Raw genomic sequence first — 18,657 nt, forward strand, 5'->3', positions numbered from 1 at the left:
AAGTGAGGGAAGTCAAAAGCAAAGCCCAGGAGAGCATCTGTTTACACGAGCCAAAACCAATGGGTGGATATTCCCCCCCCAAAAGTTTCAGGATTGCAGAAACATCTAATACTGGAGGTGTTTATTTTGAAAAGACAACCCTACAGATGCAAAATGTATAACCATTATTCAAACCAAGGTAGTGTGTGTGCGCGCGGGGAAAAGATGATGTCATCATCTGCCTCACACGACACTGGCCCATCAAACAGAGCCTAATGGTGCCTGCACTTCTCAAATATTTACCTCAGGGCTGGGCCACAGAATCACACACACAGAAGCTCCACCATAAACATGGAGCCCGCTCTCACCTATGCCTCTTTCATCTCACACACACACACACACACACACACACACACACACACACACACACACACACACCAACAAGTAACGAAATGTGTGGGAGAAATAACGAGGAAAGTGGTGTTCTCATGTTTAGATAAGTGACTGTTTAAATCCATGAAGGTTGCATGAAGCTGGACAATGACAACAGTCAGTGAAAAAATATGGCTCAAAAGTAAAACTTTAAGGTCAAACCATCACTGAAAATTTCAAGATTAGCAAAATCAAACATTAGATGAATGAATATCTAAAATATGAATTGTTAATTTGATGATTTTGGATTTTCTTTTTGCAGAGGCATATACCAGTGATCGGCATATAGGATGTGCACGCTGCTCAGTAGGTGTCGCCGATTAGTCGACTTTAACTATGCAGACGTGTTTTTGGCATCTCGTTTTTCAACCAGCAAATTTACAGAGGACTTTCGACTCGTCCAACCGCTGTCATCACCCGACTTTAACAAGGTGACGCAGTCTTCATACATCTGCGAGAGTAAGAGAATAAAAAAATATGTAGGCTGTTGGAGAATGAGAACAGCAGTTAGCCTTGCTAGCTTCGGCTATTCAAATTGGCGCTAGTCTTAAATGTTTCAGAAACACTCCGTGCGCCGGCACACCCCGATGAGTGCAACACGGCCCCAAACATGTTAGACGAGACTTTCGTTGGCACGAAAATGAAGTTACGCTCGTTTTTTACGCCGAGCGCGCAGGCGCTAGACTACCAAAATAAGTTAATTATCAAGTCACGAAAAAAATAAGTCAAATATAAATAGTTGTCAAAGTTACTCAATTCTACCAACATTACTATTTTTTTACTTTGGCTTATCAACAACAACACGTGCTTTTGTATAAGGCATTTGCACCCACAAACAGCCAAAGTAAAAGCACCAAAAAAAAGTAGAAGACAGAGAGTTCATCTGAGCCTCACCGCGGCCATAGACGATAGACGATTACAAAGACGGGAAAAAATGCGCTTCCGCCTATGCTTAGTTGGTCTATTTTTTTTTTAAGTTTTCCTGTCTATCGTTTATCCCCTGCAAAATTGTGCGTCCGTCACAGGCGGATAGACGGACTGGTCCGTCGGATGGGCGGAATGCCCAGCTATGGTAAGCACTAAATATTACTAAGGGTGACATCCGATCCGCAGCCAAGGAACATGCTAGTTGGACAGAAGACCATCATCCATCACTGAGCTGTGGATAGACTCCAGAGATTACACCTTCCTCTTCTAATGCTGGCAGACAGAGAACATTAGTCTCAATGTAATTTGAGACAACCTCATCACAGAGAGCTTAAGGTCACCAGGTCAGCAGGTCTGATCGTTAAGCAGCTAGTCATGTACTTGCCCCAAGCTGACCGCCTCATGTTGCTCACTCACACACGCTCGCACACAAACGTCTTCGTTCCCACGGTTCCAGCAGGTCCGCAGGTTGACGTATGGCGGCTTCAAAAGCAATGCTGTCGGTCGGGTTTTACAGCCCATCACAGAGATCCAACAGGAACGCAGCCGAGTAATGCAGCAGTAGACCACTGACCAGCTCAGCAACACTCTATAAAAGCTACTCAGCGTCTACATACGGAGGAATCGTGTTTGATCTGATCGATAAAGATGCTCCATAACATTGTCATACATGAACCACACTGCGCAGGGAGGCTGAGGTCAAAACCTGCTACGGTTGTGGGGTTCACAATGATTTTCTTTTTTTTTTTAAATGTGAGAAACCACAAACGAGGATGAAAAAGTATGTATGCGCTGACTGCTTTTATAGAGCGTGGCGTATTCGACGAGCAACTCGGCCTACCGTGCGTATAACGATATTTGCCTCCGTAACTGCAAGTGTCCTCCACAAAAGCAGATGTCTGTCATGGTACCAAGACTACCTGCATGAAGCCATTGGGGAGCCAGACTACCAGAAAAGAAATAGAAGACGCTAAGCCAGGGGTCTGCAAAAAAATGATTTATGCAGCGGTAACTACACTGGAGTTGGAAATTCTTATTTTTATTGTGGTGACTCAACACAACAAGCATGAGGTCTTGAGGTCTTGAGGTCTTGAGGTCAGGAATCTAACAACCTGGTTAGTGTTAGTTTAAGGGAGAAGTCAGTATAATCAATTCATCCAAAGCTATTTTGTGTAATGGGGGTTCTTGCGATGAAACAATATGTACATATATAATTAATTGAAATATTTTAAGTTAGAATATTTCAATTAATTATATATGTACATGTTGTTTTATGTACACACATTTTACACAAAAAAGTTTTAGATGAATTGATTATACTCACTTCAACCTTAAGTGTGAAACCATTATATGACAGGGACATTTCAGTCACAGTCGCCCATTGCTAAAATAAAACAAACAATACTATAACTCTGATGTAAGAGTGAACTTAACATCTTTCGTTGTTCAACAATTAAACATGAACATGACATTATTAATAAAAGAAAAAAAAGAACAGGTACATTTAACTGTTACACTTTGCACTCCCACAAGTCCAGAAGAGCTGTTCTAATTGAGTGGCAGAAGCTTACTTCTGATTTACTCTATAGGGTGTTGGTTAACACTAAATAAATCAACTCTGTCAAATAACTCTAACACCGACTTCCATTTAAACCAAATCGTGTTTAAAAATACACTTTGGGGATTGAAATCAACTCTGAAACATTTGACACCAATATTTTAATACTCCAACTTTTTCTCTGTGTACATATATATATATATATATATATATATATATATATATATATATATACATATATATATACATATATATATATATATATATATATATATATATATATATATATATATATATATATATATATATACATATACATATACATATACATACACACACACACACACACACACATATGATTGTCGGCCCCAACCGTTTTCCAATTAGATCAGTAAGGTAACATCACAAACAAATCAGGACAATTGGCCAAGATATTCAGGCCTTTTCTGAATTTGATCGGAATATTAGAGAATTGCTCAAATTAGCCCAATTGTTGGCACGTGTATACCCTACTTAACATGTACTATACAATAAAGCACTGAGCATACTTGTCTTGGCAATAAAGTTGCCATGATCACTGAGTCTGAACTTGACATATAAATTCATGAGCGGGCTGCTAAATTACCCAACCTATGACCCCTCAGTCCAAGAGCTGCAGGCAAATGTGAATTCTGTTCACCTGTGTCCTGTTTGATGTGACACTTGTGTGCGTTTGAAGTGGCTTTCAAAAAGATATGCGAGAGGCCATAAAGGCCATGTCGTACAAGAGAGGCCTGCTCTAACATCACAGGAATAATACATTTTGATTGGGGTCGCATTTTCAATGACTGCCCGAATGAAGAGAAGCAACTGCAGTTACTATAGCAACCAAGCACAAAGGATTAGTGTAGTTTGCTCAAAACACGCTTGTCATGTGGTTGATAATAGTATTGTACAAAGTAACATTGGTAACCAATTTGCATTTATTCAAATACGCCTCCTACAAATAACATTGGACCACACAATGAATCTTGTTGACTTTTAAAGACATGTGGCTCTTTCGTTCGATTCGGTTCACAACAATATCCAGTGACACTGAATTTAGGAATGTCCACTAAAAAGACTATTTTTGCAAGAACTTTGGACGACGAGGCACAAATGTATTGCTTTAATCTGTATCAAAATATTTTTGTTGGTCAACGGTGGTGTAGAGGTTTACATGCCAAACTAGAAAAAGATAAACACATTAAGGTAGATCATATAAACACTAACGTTCTGAAAAAGTAAAGGCTGTTTCAGAAAAAAAAAAAAAAAAACGCCTTTTTGGGAGAACAAAGCACTAGACTACAACGAGTACATGAGGAGATTGGACACAATGACAAATAGAAGACTGTGAGTCAAAGATCGGAACTCGAGCCATTGTGGCTTGACTCGAGTCGACTTAAGTCACTGTTTTGATAACTAGACAAAAAAGAAAACCCTTGAAACTTGACTTAGATATTAGTGACTTGGTGAGACTTGACTTGACTTTGGACATGATGACTTAAAAGCTGTTCAATTTGTATGTTAAGTTTAAAGATAAAATATAAAGCCACCCACAGTTGCGGGAGGGACACCGGCCGGCCCTGAGGTTCATAACTTTTGGCTTTAGAAACTATAAATGTGACGCAAAATGACAAAGTGCAAAGCGTGAAATTTGTTTATCCAATGTGATAGACGACAACATTCACACTCACTCAATTCACAGTGTGAATTGTGGCAATGAAATGGCTCAAGACAATGTTGAACCACTATCAAACGGATTAATTTTGCTTGTTTAGCTGAACACACATGCACGTTCACTAGATAATCAGACAAGGTTCCTGTATTTTTATTCTGATTTTAGTTTTACAGTATATATGACTTTTTAAAAGGAAACCATTAAAGAAAAATAAAACACATGTAAATACTTCACTTTTGTTCGAGCCAGTGTGGAGCGTGGCATGCACAATACAATACAATTTTATTTATGTAACGCATTTCATAACAGCTAGAGCTGTAACAAAGCACTTTACAAACAATACAATAAATAAAAAAAAACAATAAAAGGCTGTGATACACGTATTAACTAGTATGAAAGAGAAGAGTAGCAAAGATCAGAAAGTGGTCAGAAAAAAAAGATGAGAATCATTTATGACCAAGTGAGGACTTTCTGACCTTAAAACTGTTGAATTGCTAAAAGTGTTGCATTAAAAGGCGCCTCCACCAGAATGGACACGTCATCAGTCGCACATACCCCCTTCTGAGATGTGAGAGCATAGCAGCAGCAGGGATGCAGCAGAAAGAACCACGTGTGTGCGCGCGTGTACCTGAGTGTGTGTGCAATCCCATGCAAGCATGTGTGCGAAACAGATGGGAGGAAAGAGAAAGAAGAGAGGGGTAAAAGGAGAATAGCGACAGCAAGTCTGCAATAGCTTGTGTGTATGTGTGTGTGTTGACTGGTGGGGTGTTGGGGGGGGCTACAAGAGGGAGTAGTGTGGTTAGGCATCCAAAGTCAGTGAACATTTTTCTGGCAGGCCCTCGCTATGCTCCTGGCCGCTTGCCCAGCTCTGAAGCAAACTTAAACAAACTCCTGTTGCAGCCATCTGCTGGGCCCGCGGGATAAATCACAGCACTGCTCCACTCTGTACTGCTCAGCCGCACCGCTATCAGGTTACTGTGTTAGCGGCCCCCCCCCCCCACACACACACACACCTCCACATGAACGCACAGCCAGACACACTCACACCAAACTACGCGTCTGCCTGGAGCCAGGGCCTGCCATGGGGCTCACACCACCAGGAGAGGCCAGCAACATGTGGCCCCACTAATACCACAGGGAGAGATGAAGCGGAAGGGGGAGAAGAAGGGGGGGGGGGCAAAAGGGGACAAAAGAGGGGAGGATTGGATGAGAAGGCAAAAAAAAAAAAGAGAGGGATGGTGGGGGGAAAGTGAGAGAAGCGAGCGAGGAGAATCCTTCAGACGGCAAACGTGATGCGCCAAGAGCTATTTTTATTGCGCCCTGTGGAGGAGAAGCGGAACATAAAAACATATTGAAGCCTCCTGCCTGTGCTTCCCAAACAACTTGAGCTTTTATAATTGATGTCAATTGGAGTGGGAAACTTTGATTTTTCTTGATATATCATGTTTACACTGACATGTCAACAGTCCCCCTATGACCCCGCCGCTAATTATCTGATGCTTGCTAAGGACAAGTCGACCTAATAACAGTGCCGAGCCAGCTTTACATGTGAAATCACATCCTCCCGAACCGGGCTTCATGACTGCGGCCTTCAACGAACAACAAAAGGCATTTAGGCGGCATGCGCAGCATCTATCTGTCGCACAGATGGAGACACTGTATTTGTGTATTTCTGATTCATGCCGTAGTCATGTCAGTGGGAGACACGCACCAATGGAAACCAATCCTCAAAACACGAAAAATCGGATAATTAAAACCTTGCAAATGCACTCAAACGAGTAACATTTGGTTAACAATTCCAAACATGAACGTCTGATCCGTTACATTTAAAGAAAAACTCTATTCCCCACCAGTCCTGTTGAAGGCGGAAACGCGCATTACATAGTGGTTGCCAACTGCCACAAACAGCATTCTTTATTCAACGCCCTAATGCAAGCAGACTTAAACGCCTTTGTTCAGAGTTGCTCCAAAAGGGGGCTTCTTCCTCAGTCCTCGCTTTACCTTCCATATAATGTTTTATGCAAGTGGTGCAATGAGAAGCGACTGATGAGACTTAGGTGTCGTTCGGCTGATTTTTCTTCTTTTTTTTTTTTTAATGCTAACGCATAACTGGAAAAGCCATAGAATGGCTAACGCATAGCATCTTGATGGCAGTTTTATAATGATTTATGCAATGACTATTTTAACAAAGACAGTGTAGCAACACAGGTAGACAGACAATAAAACAGTAGTTAGTCAGATTATTCATCCTCAGCGAAGAATGACTACGGCTATATTAGTGTGGTACTAATGAGCTGAGAGGACCTCTGAATGAACAGTATATCCGTCTGTCAATCTTTTAGGCGGGCACAGCAGAAAGGGCAGCACGATGGACATTCAATTGATGCATTGTGAAAAAAAAGCGGAAAAGGCTAGAATGGCATTTTCACTCATTTCAATGGGGAAGATGTTTCCAATGTGGTCACGGAGCAAAAAATATGTATCTCAAGGCATCGCTGTTTTGGCTGAAAAATAAAATAAAATAAAAACTAATGGCCATCAAAATACAGTATAACCTCTCGCCGTGCAGAGGTATAAGAAGCCAAGTGAATCTGGAGCATTTTTTGTTTGCAAAGTTTAGAACACTAAAGCATACTACACTAAGATTGAAAAAGTGTTGTTTTTAATTTGCAACCCACACTGCACGAGTAGATGGCCTGCGACAGAAAGTCAAATCTAAAGACTGAAGTTCTCACTCAGTACCAAATGTCACATCTTGACTGCTCACACTATGCGTTTATGTATTCATTTCATTCACTTTGTGCAGGCCCAGAGATGGAAAAAAAGGCCCTCTGTTTGAAAAATTAAGTAACACTGTTTCAACCATATGAGATCATTGTCAGAGCCAACCAAATTTATGACACACCAGAAATTCCCCCAAATGCAACTTGGAATCAACCCTGATTCAGTCAAGCGAGACAGCCTCACATGTCTTAATTTGCGCAGCATATGACCATTTTAAGAGGGACTAAACAGCTTTGTAGCCTTGAGAAAATCGCTTAGTTAGTAAGGATTTTGCTGGGGACCATTCTAGAGGAATGGAAATAGGTCATTAGGTCCGATGAGTACAACCTAACCTTGAGTGACGGGTTTATCGGCAAAAAGAACGCAATGCAAGCCTCTGAGGCAATTGTTGTAATCTGGCTTTCCGCAGACGGTTACTTATCATTTCAACCCAAACAAAATAGATGAGATTTCCTGACAACCTGACATTAGCTAATCAACAGGTTCAACAGGTTATTCTCTTACTTTATTCCCTGACGGCACTGACGTAATTAAAAAGACAACGACAAGATTGAGCATTCAAAAGACTGGTTCGAGGTGACTACCGTATGACATCATTCTGAAAAGTGTGACAAGCACACACTGTGCGGACTAAAAAAAAATGTGAATGGTTGTCATGGCCTCTGCTGAAACTGCACACTACATTCTGACATCTAGCTCAGTCCAAAAACTCTCTGCTCTGTCTGTCATACTTCCCAGCTGTCCTGGAGCCGGCTGGAGCAGGCTGTCAGAGACCAGGTGGTTGCTCTGTAGGAGGGGGGGGCGGCGAGGTCACGGCCGGAGGGGATGCTAACGGGAGGAGAGAGTCATCCAAGAAGGGAATGACCTCTTGAGCCAAAATAAGATCCCTAAAGATGACCGCTACAGATGATTAAATCTCCTCTGATTGGCTGACTGAAAGAAAGGAAACAAATGTCAGGTCCGGTCGCTTGGAGCCAGTGTGCTGACTGTAGCGTGCCAAGTATATTTAGTCCACTATGTGCTATTTGGGACTCCAGCTGACATCTACAGTTATCCTGACAGCAGGGTGAAGTCTCCTTTCATCCGATTTGAGCTATCAGTGGTGACCACGAAAGAGGGGGAAAAAAAAATGGACGTGTGATGCAAAAGAACACGACTGAAACATGGAAAAGCAGGAGGTTAAAAGTATAAAAAGGCGTGATAGCAACAGCTAAAAGCATACGTTACATGTTAAAAATAGCAGCAACGGCGGCTACTGTGTGACCACACACGCACACACACGCGCGCAGGCACGCACACAATCGGCCATACACACTGACAGCTGTGGCACAATCCAGCTGCGTTTGCGAGCGCAAGAGCAAAACACCTGCCAGTGCTGCCGACCACCTGGCAGAAACACGCGTGCACAAACACGCTTGCAGCTGTTGTGAATTTAGATGCAGATCAAAGATGATATATTTTACGCGTGTGAGCGTGTGCGTCGAGGAAGGTTTGCATATGTATGTGTGTTATGGCGAGAGGGCAGCTGGAAGGGAGCGAAGAGCTGTAGTTTCTTTGCACTGTCCTCTATAATTAGGTCAGTTAAAGCTGGTTTACTACTGTAAAACACAGATTTTAAATTTTAGGGGAGCACTGCGTAACAGCCTTAACTTAAAGCATCACCACTCCGCCTAATGCATCATGCGAGGCTCCTTGTGCAGCGCTAAATTTATCCAAATGGGATTTGCAGATAGTAATAGATTAAAATATTTGGAGGCATGCACAAGTACCACTTTTTTTCAGACTGAGGATAAGTACTTACATTTGAGTACTCATCGATACAAAGTAGCGGTACTTGGTAATGCCAATAAGACTTACAAACTGCGATGAAAATATACTTTTCGTCCAGTATTGTTCTGTGAATGTTATGTTGCTGTGCCAATTGTGTTTGAAAATTCATTATGTAAATGTTAGTATCGCAAATGATATGTCTATTCGTTAGTCCGTCTATGGTGTTTTTTATGTGTTAGCTTTAAGCTAGGTGACTAAGCTATGTTTTTTTTTTGTTTTTCCCTCTTTTCTTGTCTGTTTCATTTCACACTGTATATGTGTATGTGTATGTGTATGTGTATGTGTATGTATATGTGTATGTATATGTGTATATATATATATATTCCCCTTTAAAGAGCAGCTCTAAACCACTTCAAAGCAGAATATTTTATATCATACGTCTATGGAATCTTATTGGAAAGCTGTGCTGGTGTACCTAATGAAGTGACCAGTTTAATCAGTTTTATAGAATAGCAAAGAATACGGGGTATTGTATATGCAGTGTGCTCCAATTCTCAATCCTTGGGGTAAAGTCACAGCCATGTTATTAAGACAATTTCAATGGCTCTTTTAAATTAATATTGAACATATTTGAGGTTTTGGTGTGGCCCTCAACAGCTGTTCCAGTTTCTCAAGTGGTCCCCTTGGGAAAATTAACTGTGCTACATAGATCAAAAGGTCAATATTTTCCAGATACATGCTAAACTACATCCTGGCCCTCAAGGCTCTGACGTCAAACCTATGAAGACCAATTTCATTCCATTGTCTCCCCATGACTTTAATGCCAGGGGGAGAACACAACAAGCCGAGAGCAGCAGCGTGACATGCTGATTATTTATTCATTCTTTGCTCTCAATGGCATTCCTTTCTGTGGCAACAGGAAGTGAAGAAACACCTCAGCTGGACTTCCTTGATTCAATCTCAATGAGCTCACTCGAGTGCTTCATCTCGCCCACTCCGCAGGAAGTTGACATTCTTTGAAATATAGGATGAAAAATGTCATTCCAGTTTACATTTTGAACGGCTTCTTGTGGAACTACACACTGATTGATCCATGATTTTAACTAATGGTCATGTAACAGTTCATATATGTGTTACTGTTTTTGCAGTGTGCTTCTGTGAAATTGTATAGCTGACCAGATTCAATTGTGTCTTATTGCTTGAATTGATTGCTCATTTACTTAGCTACTTAACCACGACTACTGTTACTTCAAAAGCAGCAAAAGGTTCATTAGTTCATTGAATGCTTGAGGATTTGCTGTGAAATTCAAGTCAGTCTGACCATTGAGAATACAGCGCAGGCTTTGCAGTATTCAACGTTTGGCTCTCATTGGTCATAACATTTCTGTCTTTTAGTGGTTTAATGAAAGTATGATTAATTTCTCTTCTGAATGTAATTTCAACCTCCAGAACCCCCCCCCCCTCCACAGCCCTCAAAGTTTCTCTTCTCTTTTACTTCCAATTGTTCATGCTAGCTAATTTGTTTATATCCCATTTCAGCTTCACTTCCTGATCCCATGTCTAATTTTGACCTCCCCCTCATTTTGCCGCTACGCTGTAAACCTTGCTTGACGGTGCTGTGAGAAGGCTGGCATGTTTTTCCTGTGACAGAAAATACCCTCTACACAGGATACTAGACCAGCAGTGACAACGCACACTCAGTTCTGAAGCACACCTCCTATGTGATAGGTTGGGTCTCACCCATCCATACATTACTTAGAATACATAAATTCTAGTCTAAAAAATAGAAGTCTTACAAGGTGCTACCTGTATACCGCAATCCTGGTACTCTAGAGCAGTGTTTTTCAAAAACGGTGTCAGTGTGCCACGAGATATTGTCAGGTGTGCTGTGGGAAATTATCTCATTTGTGTGCCTGTGTGGTCTACATTGTAGTACTCTTCCATACCAGTAGGTGGCAGCGGCAGCAGGTAGCTAATTGTCTTTGTTTAGAGACAAGCGAATTAGTGATGCATGTTTATCCAAACAGGCTCATGTTTCACACTGAGTAAGTATCAATATGAAACATTATAAAATACTTTTTTTCTTTGTTTATTAAATTCCTATTCATGATGTTATAATATAATGGCATTCTTCAATGCTAAAAAATGCTTATATAAACAATATAGCACTTATATTGTTAAAATAAGATCTTTTTTTCATAATTTCAGTTGGTGGTGTGGTGCCGTGGGATTTTTTTTCAATGAAAGAAATGTGCCTTGGCTCAAAAAAGTTTGAAAAACACTGCTCTAGAGCACTCCTGGTTCACCCATGACTGGCTCTTTAGAAATGTGATCATTCTTTATAGAGAAGAACCCATGGTTTGCTATTGCACTATAGAATTATTTTGGGGTCCATAGGCTACAGAAGTGGGCTGTGTCAGTGAATAAGCATTTGGTTCTCATTTAGTGCTGTTAGGAATATATATAAAATATCTGATTTTTGGGGGGAAATGAGCACAAAATTACTTCTTGGACTTAATTTTGGTTTGCTGCTCAGCAGTTTTGTGCCATCTTTGAATGATAATTTTATCAGTCAGCCATTTGCACGGGGGGGGGGGGCATAGTATTAAGTTATATTTGTTCAAGAAAATAAAATTACATTTTTGTCATACATCTGGTTAGGAAGTGTGCGGTCCGATGTGATACCCTGCTGACAAAAAAAATTGGTAGCCCCCCTCCATTGTTTAAGTTGCCCATCCCTGGTGTACAGTAAAGGTAGATATGTACTGTATTATTAGAGAGTCTGATTAACCATGATGCATTAATTGTGCTAGAATGTCATTAATTGGATAAAGGGGCTATTTCTCTGCTCTTCCTTTGGGTTTTATATCACTGATATACTGTAGTGTACAGTATATGTCTATCAGCCTATCTAGCCATCTTCCTTTCTTCAACCACGTTGGTATTGACTGTGCAACTTTTGAGATGACTGAACATATTTAAAGGGTCTTCTTGACAGATTAGTCAAAACAAATGTATGCGTTTATCCAAGCTCATTAAACTGGATAACATTTTCCAGTAGGCACTTTTGGGTGGGCCATGAGGCCCAAAAATCAACAGCGATGTATTGCATCGAAAATTTTGAATGCGATCCTATTAAATCTCACCACACCCTACAACAGCCATTAAAAACCCTGTCAAACATAAAGCATGACCCAAGGGGACAAAGCACCTGTTCCCTACAGCCGCGTCTGTCTCATTCACACACACATACACACGCACCCACACTTCCCAACAGATACAATGTCACTTAATACAGCTTATTAACTCACACAGGCCAAAAGGAGATATGCCACCTGCAACTAGCCCAGTCCAAAATGATCACTCGAAACCTTTCCACCGTGACACTTCTCCCATTCCTCGACACCTCAGTCTCAATGGGTAAAAAGCCGGTCCCATAATTAGACTCTATATTAGGAGTACCCCCAATGAGCTCATCCGAGAACATGTGAGACTGCATGTCCAGACCAATAACAACAAACAGCAAAAATAAACAGCTGGTTACGCCACCAGTAGAGTCCAGTCGTAGATATTTATTGAAGGTTGCTCCCTATTTGTATGACCGCTACGAAGCAAGTGCACAACTGCCGTTATCTTAAGGGACCAATAGTGAATGAGGTGGACAGCTCCCAGCAGCTGGCGTGAGCGTGCTTCCATTTTGAGATTGCCGAGTGCGAATGGCATCCACAGATGTTTGTCTTATGTCCTGCGAGGCTGTACAGTCGGTAACTGTTTGCATGAGAGAGCGGTTCACGAGGCCAACTGGCGGTCTAAAGGCTCCTCAGCGCTTCATTAAAACATCACAAGCCCTTGTACGGCCCCACTGGCTCCCTTTTGCATTCTCCACCCTCAGCTTTAAAACAGCAGGATGGGAATTTTACTGAGGGAAGAGTGACATTAAAACATGGTAAAAATGAGCACCGTGCAGAGTGAAATAGGAGAGATTCATATTTTTTAAAGAGAAAGTCAACCCCCAAGTTTTTTTTAAACAACAATATGTTCTACGCAGCCTCATTAGTCTAAACACGGTATTCTGATTAGTATCGACATTTGTGGAATATGAATTAAGCAGCAAAATCCATCCATTTTTATTTTCTTTGTTGACAGCTGTAGCTGTTATGAAATGCGCTACATAAATAAAATTGTATTGTATTGTACGTCAGAGGGTGGCCATTTGACCACTTGCGGACGACTGAAAATGGCATCACAGTTGCTCAGGGCTCAGATAACGACCAATCACTGCTCAGTTTACGGAATAATAATCTGAATGCCGTGTTTGGACTAGGTGGGTGCATAGAACTAAAACTAACTAACTAATTAATACCAAACAAAAAACAAAGAATTTTCGAAAAAACACAAAACCTAACAAACTTGCTCTCAAAACTAATTAAAACTAACTGCATTTTAAACAACTAAAGTCAAAACTATATTTAAGCAAGTTTTTGTTGATTATGGCGGCACCATGTGGACAAAAGCGGCAGTGTTTTAGCAAAAGTCAACCACATTTCGCATGCGCGCCATCGCGTAGCGTCGTGAAATCCTGAGCTCTCGTTGGCCTGCAAGTTGGACTGAATTACGTTTCTATCTCCAGTGGTTGTGTCAAAGATGAATAGCGATGAGGTAATGAATCTAATTTTGTTTCAACAATACTTTTGTATTTTGTTTGTTTTTGGGCTTCTCACATGATGCCAGTAATAGCACGTAGACGTTTGAATCGACTTCCATCCTTATAGCGAAAGGAGGAAGTGAGTAAGCCGCAAAGTAACTCGGCACATTAGTATTTTTTTGGGGTGCCAGGGTAGCACCCATCCTCCTCAAAGTTGCTTAGTGCCAGTAAAAATGATACAGACCCCACCAGGGCATGACAAAAGTCCCCTTCAATTACTTGTAAGTCAATGTATCTTCAAAAGAGTTGTGAAAAAAATGATTAAGGTCAAATTCTTGCTCAGTGCTGCTTTAAAAAACAAACTAGAATAAAAAAAATCCATCACTATTTACCCTGATCAGTATAGATATAGCTCATGGTACAGTATTGACACAGCTGCATCAAATCAAACTTTGACTTTTGATTAATTTTGACTTTTTGATACGACGTCAAGGACATGTTTATTCTGTCACGTTATTTATATATTGACTGCTATTTTATATGGTAATATGAGTACATATTTTTTTTCAATGCTATGCATGTGAGTTAATTTGTCTTGTTCAATTACATCATAGATTCCTTCTAGCCATGATGGTTATCAGATAAACATGCTTGTGACAGTTAGCTTAAAACACTGTGACGAATTTTGCATTGTATCACAAAATATTTACTTTTTACGTTTCCCACTCCGAATGAAGTATCTGTATCAAGTACTAGTTTTGAGGGATAGTAATGACAAGAAATGTGTTGTATTTTACTGGTAACATGAAAAAGCTTTAAGTTATTAGTGAACGCTAGGGAAATAACACACACACTGAACATGATGAAACTATGACAAATTTTACAGCGCATCAAGCGTCTAATGTAATGTTTATGTAAAATGTTACAGCAATGATTGCATTTGTCCAAGACTTGCGACAATTTTAGTCCAAATGTGATGTAGTGGATAACGTTTTGTAAAACTTCCAGTAAAGTTCTTAAGGATTTGTTGTACATATATCAAAATTTAAACAACTGTCATAGCCAGCCAAACAAACTGCAGCAAAATGTAAGATATCCTCAGTCATGCTTGGTCAAATAAACATAATGCTGGCATTGGACTTCGGACCTCATATAATGTAGTTTTCTTCAAGCGTTTACAGAGGTTTGTTGATGTTTATGTCATCATAGTCGCATAAGGAGTCCCGACCATACAGTATTTACACAAAATGGTACTGTGTGAGGTTCCTAGAAAAGCTATTGACTATACCGTTTTGAAACACAATAAGCACATGAAGGGAAACTGAGCAAACAACACAAGCACTTTAATGGCAGCGAGAATGTGCCAGCAATTCAATTATGCAAAATGGCAACATCACTTGCCATGTAAAACTCTGAGGTCACATCAGGACAAACACATACTGCACAGTGTGGGAAAGGTGGGGAGCATAAAAAGCACAATTTAACTAGGCCAGCCGCCTTCATTGCACGGTGAAACAAAAATATGTAAAAAACGACCAACCTGTTGTCCAGGCTGCGGTGAGGTTGATTGCGGTTCTTCTCTCTCCCCGTCTGAGGCCCCGTGTCCCAGCCTCTTCCTGTCCCGCTGTGCGCTCCGGCCCACCTGCACCATGGCCTTACAATCCACACACGAGCCAACAGTCAGCCGCCTTCCATCATCCACCAGGAGCGTGCGAGCGCTGCGCGGTGCGTAGAGGAAGACGGGGAGCCTCGCCACGGTGACCGTGCACATCCGTCCTTGCCTACGCTGCTCCTGCCTGCAGAAGAAGCACGCAAAGGCCTCACAGGTAAACTGGCGGGCCCAAGGAGAGCTGGACGAGCCGGAGGTGGAGGGCGTAGAGGGCGTGGCGGGGCCCAGGCCTCTGCTCTCATGCTGGGCCCACTGTCTGTGCAAGTCGTGGTAGCAAAGTGCGCAGGCTGACACCAGGCCTGTGGCATCAACCGGCTTGGCTCCGGGGGCAGGTGGGTGCACGGTGAGGAAAGGGAAGAATGGCTCCTTCTCACCACAGCGTCCAGGTGGGTTGACATGAAGCTGGAACTCGCATCCGGTAGATAACTCCGATCCACACAAGTAGCACAGCGACACGGAGCTCTCAGAAGGCACGCCCGTCTGGGAATGAACAGATCCGAACCCTTCGATGGCCATGACCGAATGATACCTGACCAGGAAGGAGCTAACGGAGGTGATGAGGTCCTCGCTGAGACAAAGGCGATAAGCGCTCCAGATGTCCTCTAGGATGAACAGACACTGTGAGCAGCAGTGCACACGCCCGTTCCGCATCGGCTGGGCGTTGGGTGGGCACGGGAGCATGTTGATGAAGGGAAAATACATCACCCCGCGAGATTTGCCCACGCCGGCCTGCGCGTGCACTACTTTATCCGCGCCGCATTCCTGACCGCAGAGGAAACAGGCCTCACGGGGACCTTTGTTGTCGCACTCAGTCGGCAGGCTGGGTTTGTCCTGCTGCGACGTGGCGGCCGGGTTGAGCGGGACAACATAGAGGCGCTGAAGAACGGGAACGTCGGCCTGTTGGAAGTTGTGCCACTGCTGCATGAGTGAGGCGTGACAGCTGCCGCACACCAGGGTCGCACCTGCTGGGCTGATGGGTAATGCACCTGGAGGGGGGCTGTGCAGCCACAGGAAGGGGAAGAAAGGTTCCCCTTGTGCCGTTTCCTGCTTTTGAACGCTGACTTTATAACTCCCACCTGGACTGAGGTCAGTGCCACAGATAAAGCACGCACGTCCGTCTGCGTTTGACTCCGCAGTTTGGTGCAATTGTGCTACTTTTCTCGTCAAAAGGTCACTGGTAGGACAGCGACGTTTGATTTTTCTACGACCATTCACGTCCCTATCTTCATCACTTGTGACGTTGATCTCATCTTCATCTGATTTGCCGCCCCTCGGAATATCCCGAGTACATTTAGAGTTGACGGTGGAGGTGGGGGGAGGATAGTCGGGTGAGGCGCAGCTGTTGTCAGCTCCACGCTGGATGTGACGCGGCTCAGCGTATCCCGCGTTCCCCTCCTCCAGCCACGACCTGTTGCGAATAATGACCCCGTTGTCCTGCACAGGTGTGTCGGCTAAGTGGTTGTCATGGCACCGCTGTGGGACGCTCTCCTGGAACTTTGCCAAAGAATATGATGACTGACACACATTATTCATCACTTTAGGTGCGCGTCTCGTAGGCGGCAAGCTTTCTAGTTTGGGTGACCCCTGCCCACCGTAGACCCCAACCGCGTACCGGTGGAGCGTCCGCGGGGAGTCGGGGCTGTTTTTAACACTGTTTTTCCTGCTACCATCTTTCTGCAGTTTTCCAGCTGCCCTCTGGCATTTTTCCTTACTCACACCGCCCCTGTCCACCACGTCCATCTCCTGGTCCGACATATTGTCAGAGAAGGATGAGAAGTCCGACTCCGCGCCCCCGTCGTAGTTGTGGCTACCGGTGCTGATCCTCCTCTCCAACTCGTAGGAGATGTTCCACTCCTGCGGGACCCGGCGAGAGTCGCACTGGTAGGGTCGCTTCAGCCAGTACATGCGCTTCTCGATAGGCGTCCTGCTCCTCTCGAAGGAGTTCCACTGCTCCGCCAGGAAGCAGTGACACACGGCGCACACCAGCGCGTGACCCTCCGGGCTCAGTTCACTCGCACCCGGAGCTGGCTCCTGGTTCTGGAGGAACGGGAAAAAGGGGTAGCGTTCCTTTTGATAGATCACCTGTAACCTCAGCTCCTTCCCTGCCGTTACTCCGCTGCCACATATAAAACAGTGCACCAATCCCCCCAGGCCGTTGCGATCAGCCCTGGAAGTGTTGACCGGCAAAGGGCTATCCTCGCCGGGCATAGCCGCAGCCATGAGTCGGTGTTTCCGAGATAAGAGCGCCAGTTCCTTGTCACGCGGGGAATGCATTGCGTGAAAAAAGAAACGACACAAGGCTACATGGTAAATGCCCACCTCATGCTCCCTCACTTATCTCCAAGTTGAGCAATGCATTTCAGTCCAGTGGGTGATAAGAGCGACGACAATCCATTGAAAATACAACGGCATGCAGCGAAAGCAGCAAAGCGGTGACTTGTATCTCCCACGGTTAAATCCACTTTAGTGAGACAACAATCCACCCATTTTGTAGTTTCAAGTCCATATGTGGGTTCACACGGGAGATCCAGGAGGGACATGACAGCGGAACCCGGCGGGATCGCGACTCAGCCTCCCCGGCGAACTTTTGCTGCTTTGCCTCCGCTCTGCAAAGTTTGGACGCGAACTCACTCACACTGTACTCAGCGTCATCCCAGACCCACGGCACCCACCGAGACACCCCCAAAGGCAACCCCCCGACACACACATAAGACCCCCTGTCGGAGAGCTTCCCCCCCACACTTATGATTCGGGGGATTGTGAGCGAAGACTCGTGCACGCTGCCCGCATGCGTCAACACGCACACGCTGCATGCCATGCACTGGATTTCCACTCAACGTGCGTGATTCAGTTCGAGGGGGGAAGTCACTTTTCCATGATTTATACAGCTCTTATAGTAATTCATTCACATTTTGTTGGTCAGTATTAATTAATATTAAGAGAGTGATAGATATCCTTATCATAATGCAACTCGAGGGAACAGTGAACATTTATTTTACCATTCAATGTTGCTGTTTTTTTGTGACACGTGCTTTGAGGTTATTCCTTCCCACCTTCTGCAGTTTCTCTCTTCAGCATGCAAGTTCATAATGCAAAGAATGGATGGACTCATATGATGCTTAACATTACCACACAAGTAACAGACTTGGGAACCTCCAAGTTAAGAACAAACAAGTTCAACAGTAGAAAAAAAA

The 18,657-nt window shown here is 43.3% G+C and overlaps 1 protein-coding gene across 1 annotated transcript in view; it reads right to left on the minus strand.

Moving 5' to 3' along the window:
* gse1b (Gse1 coiled-coil protein b) overlaps window positions 1-18,155 on the minus strand; it is a 161,301-nt gene extending 143,146 nt beyond the window's left edge. Inside the window, exon 1 of the mRNA XM_086025544.1 lies at window positions 15,335-18,155. Coding sequence (XP_085881670.1) covers window positions 15,335-17,737 — 2,403 coding nt within the window. The 5' untranslated portion in view covers window positions 17,738-18,155. The remainder of the gene's footprint in view (window positions 1-15,334) is intronic.
* Between the last annotated feature and the right edge of the window lie 502 nt (window positions 18,156-18,657).

Source organism: Filicampus tigris, chromosome 3 (genome assembly GCF_054856515.1).
Source record: "Filicampus tigris isolate MCC_2025a chromosome 3, RoL_Ftig_1.0, whole genome shotgun sequence".
In the NCBI taxonomy this organism is placed as follows: Eukaryota; Metazoa; Chordata; class Actinopteri; order Syngnathiformes; family Syngnathidae; genus Filicampus; species Filicampus tigris.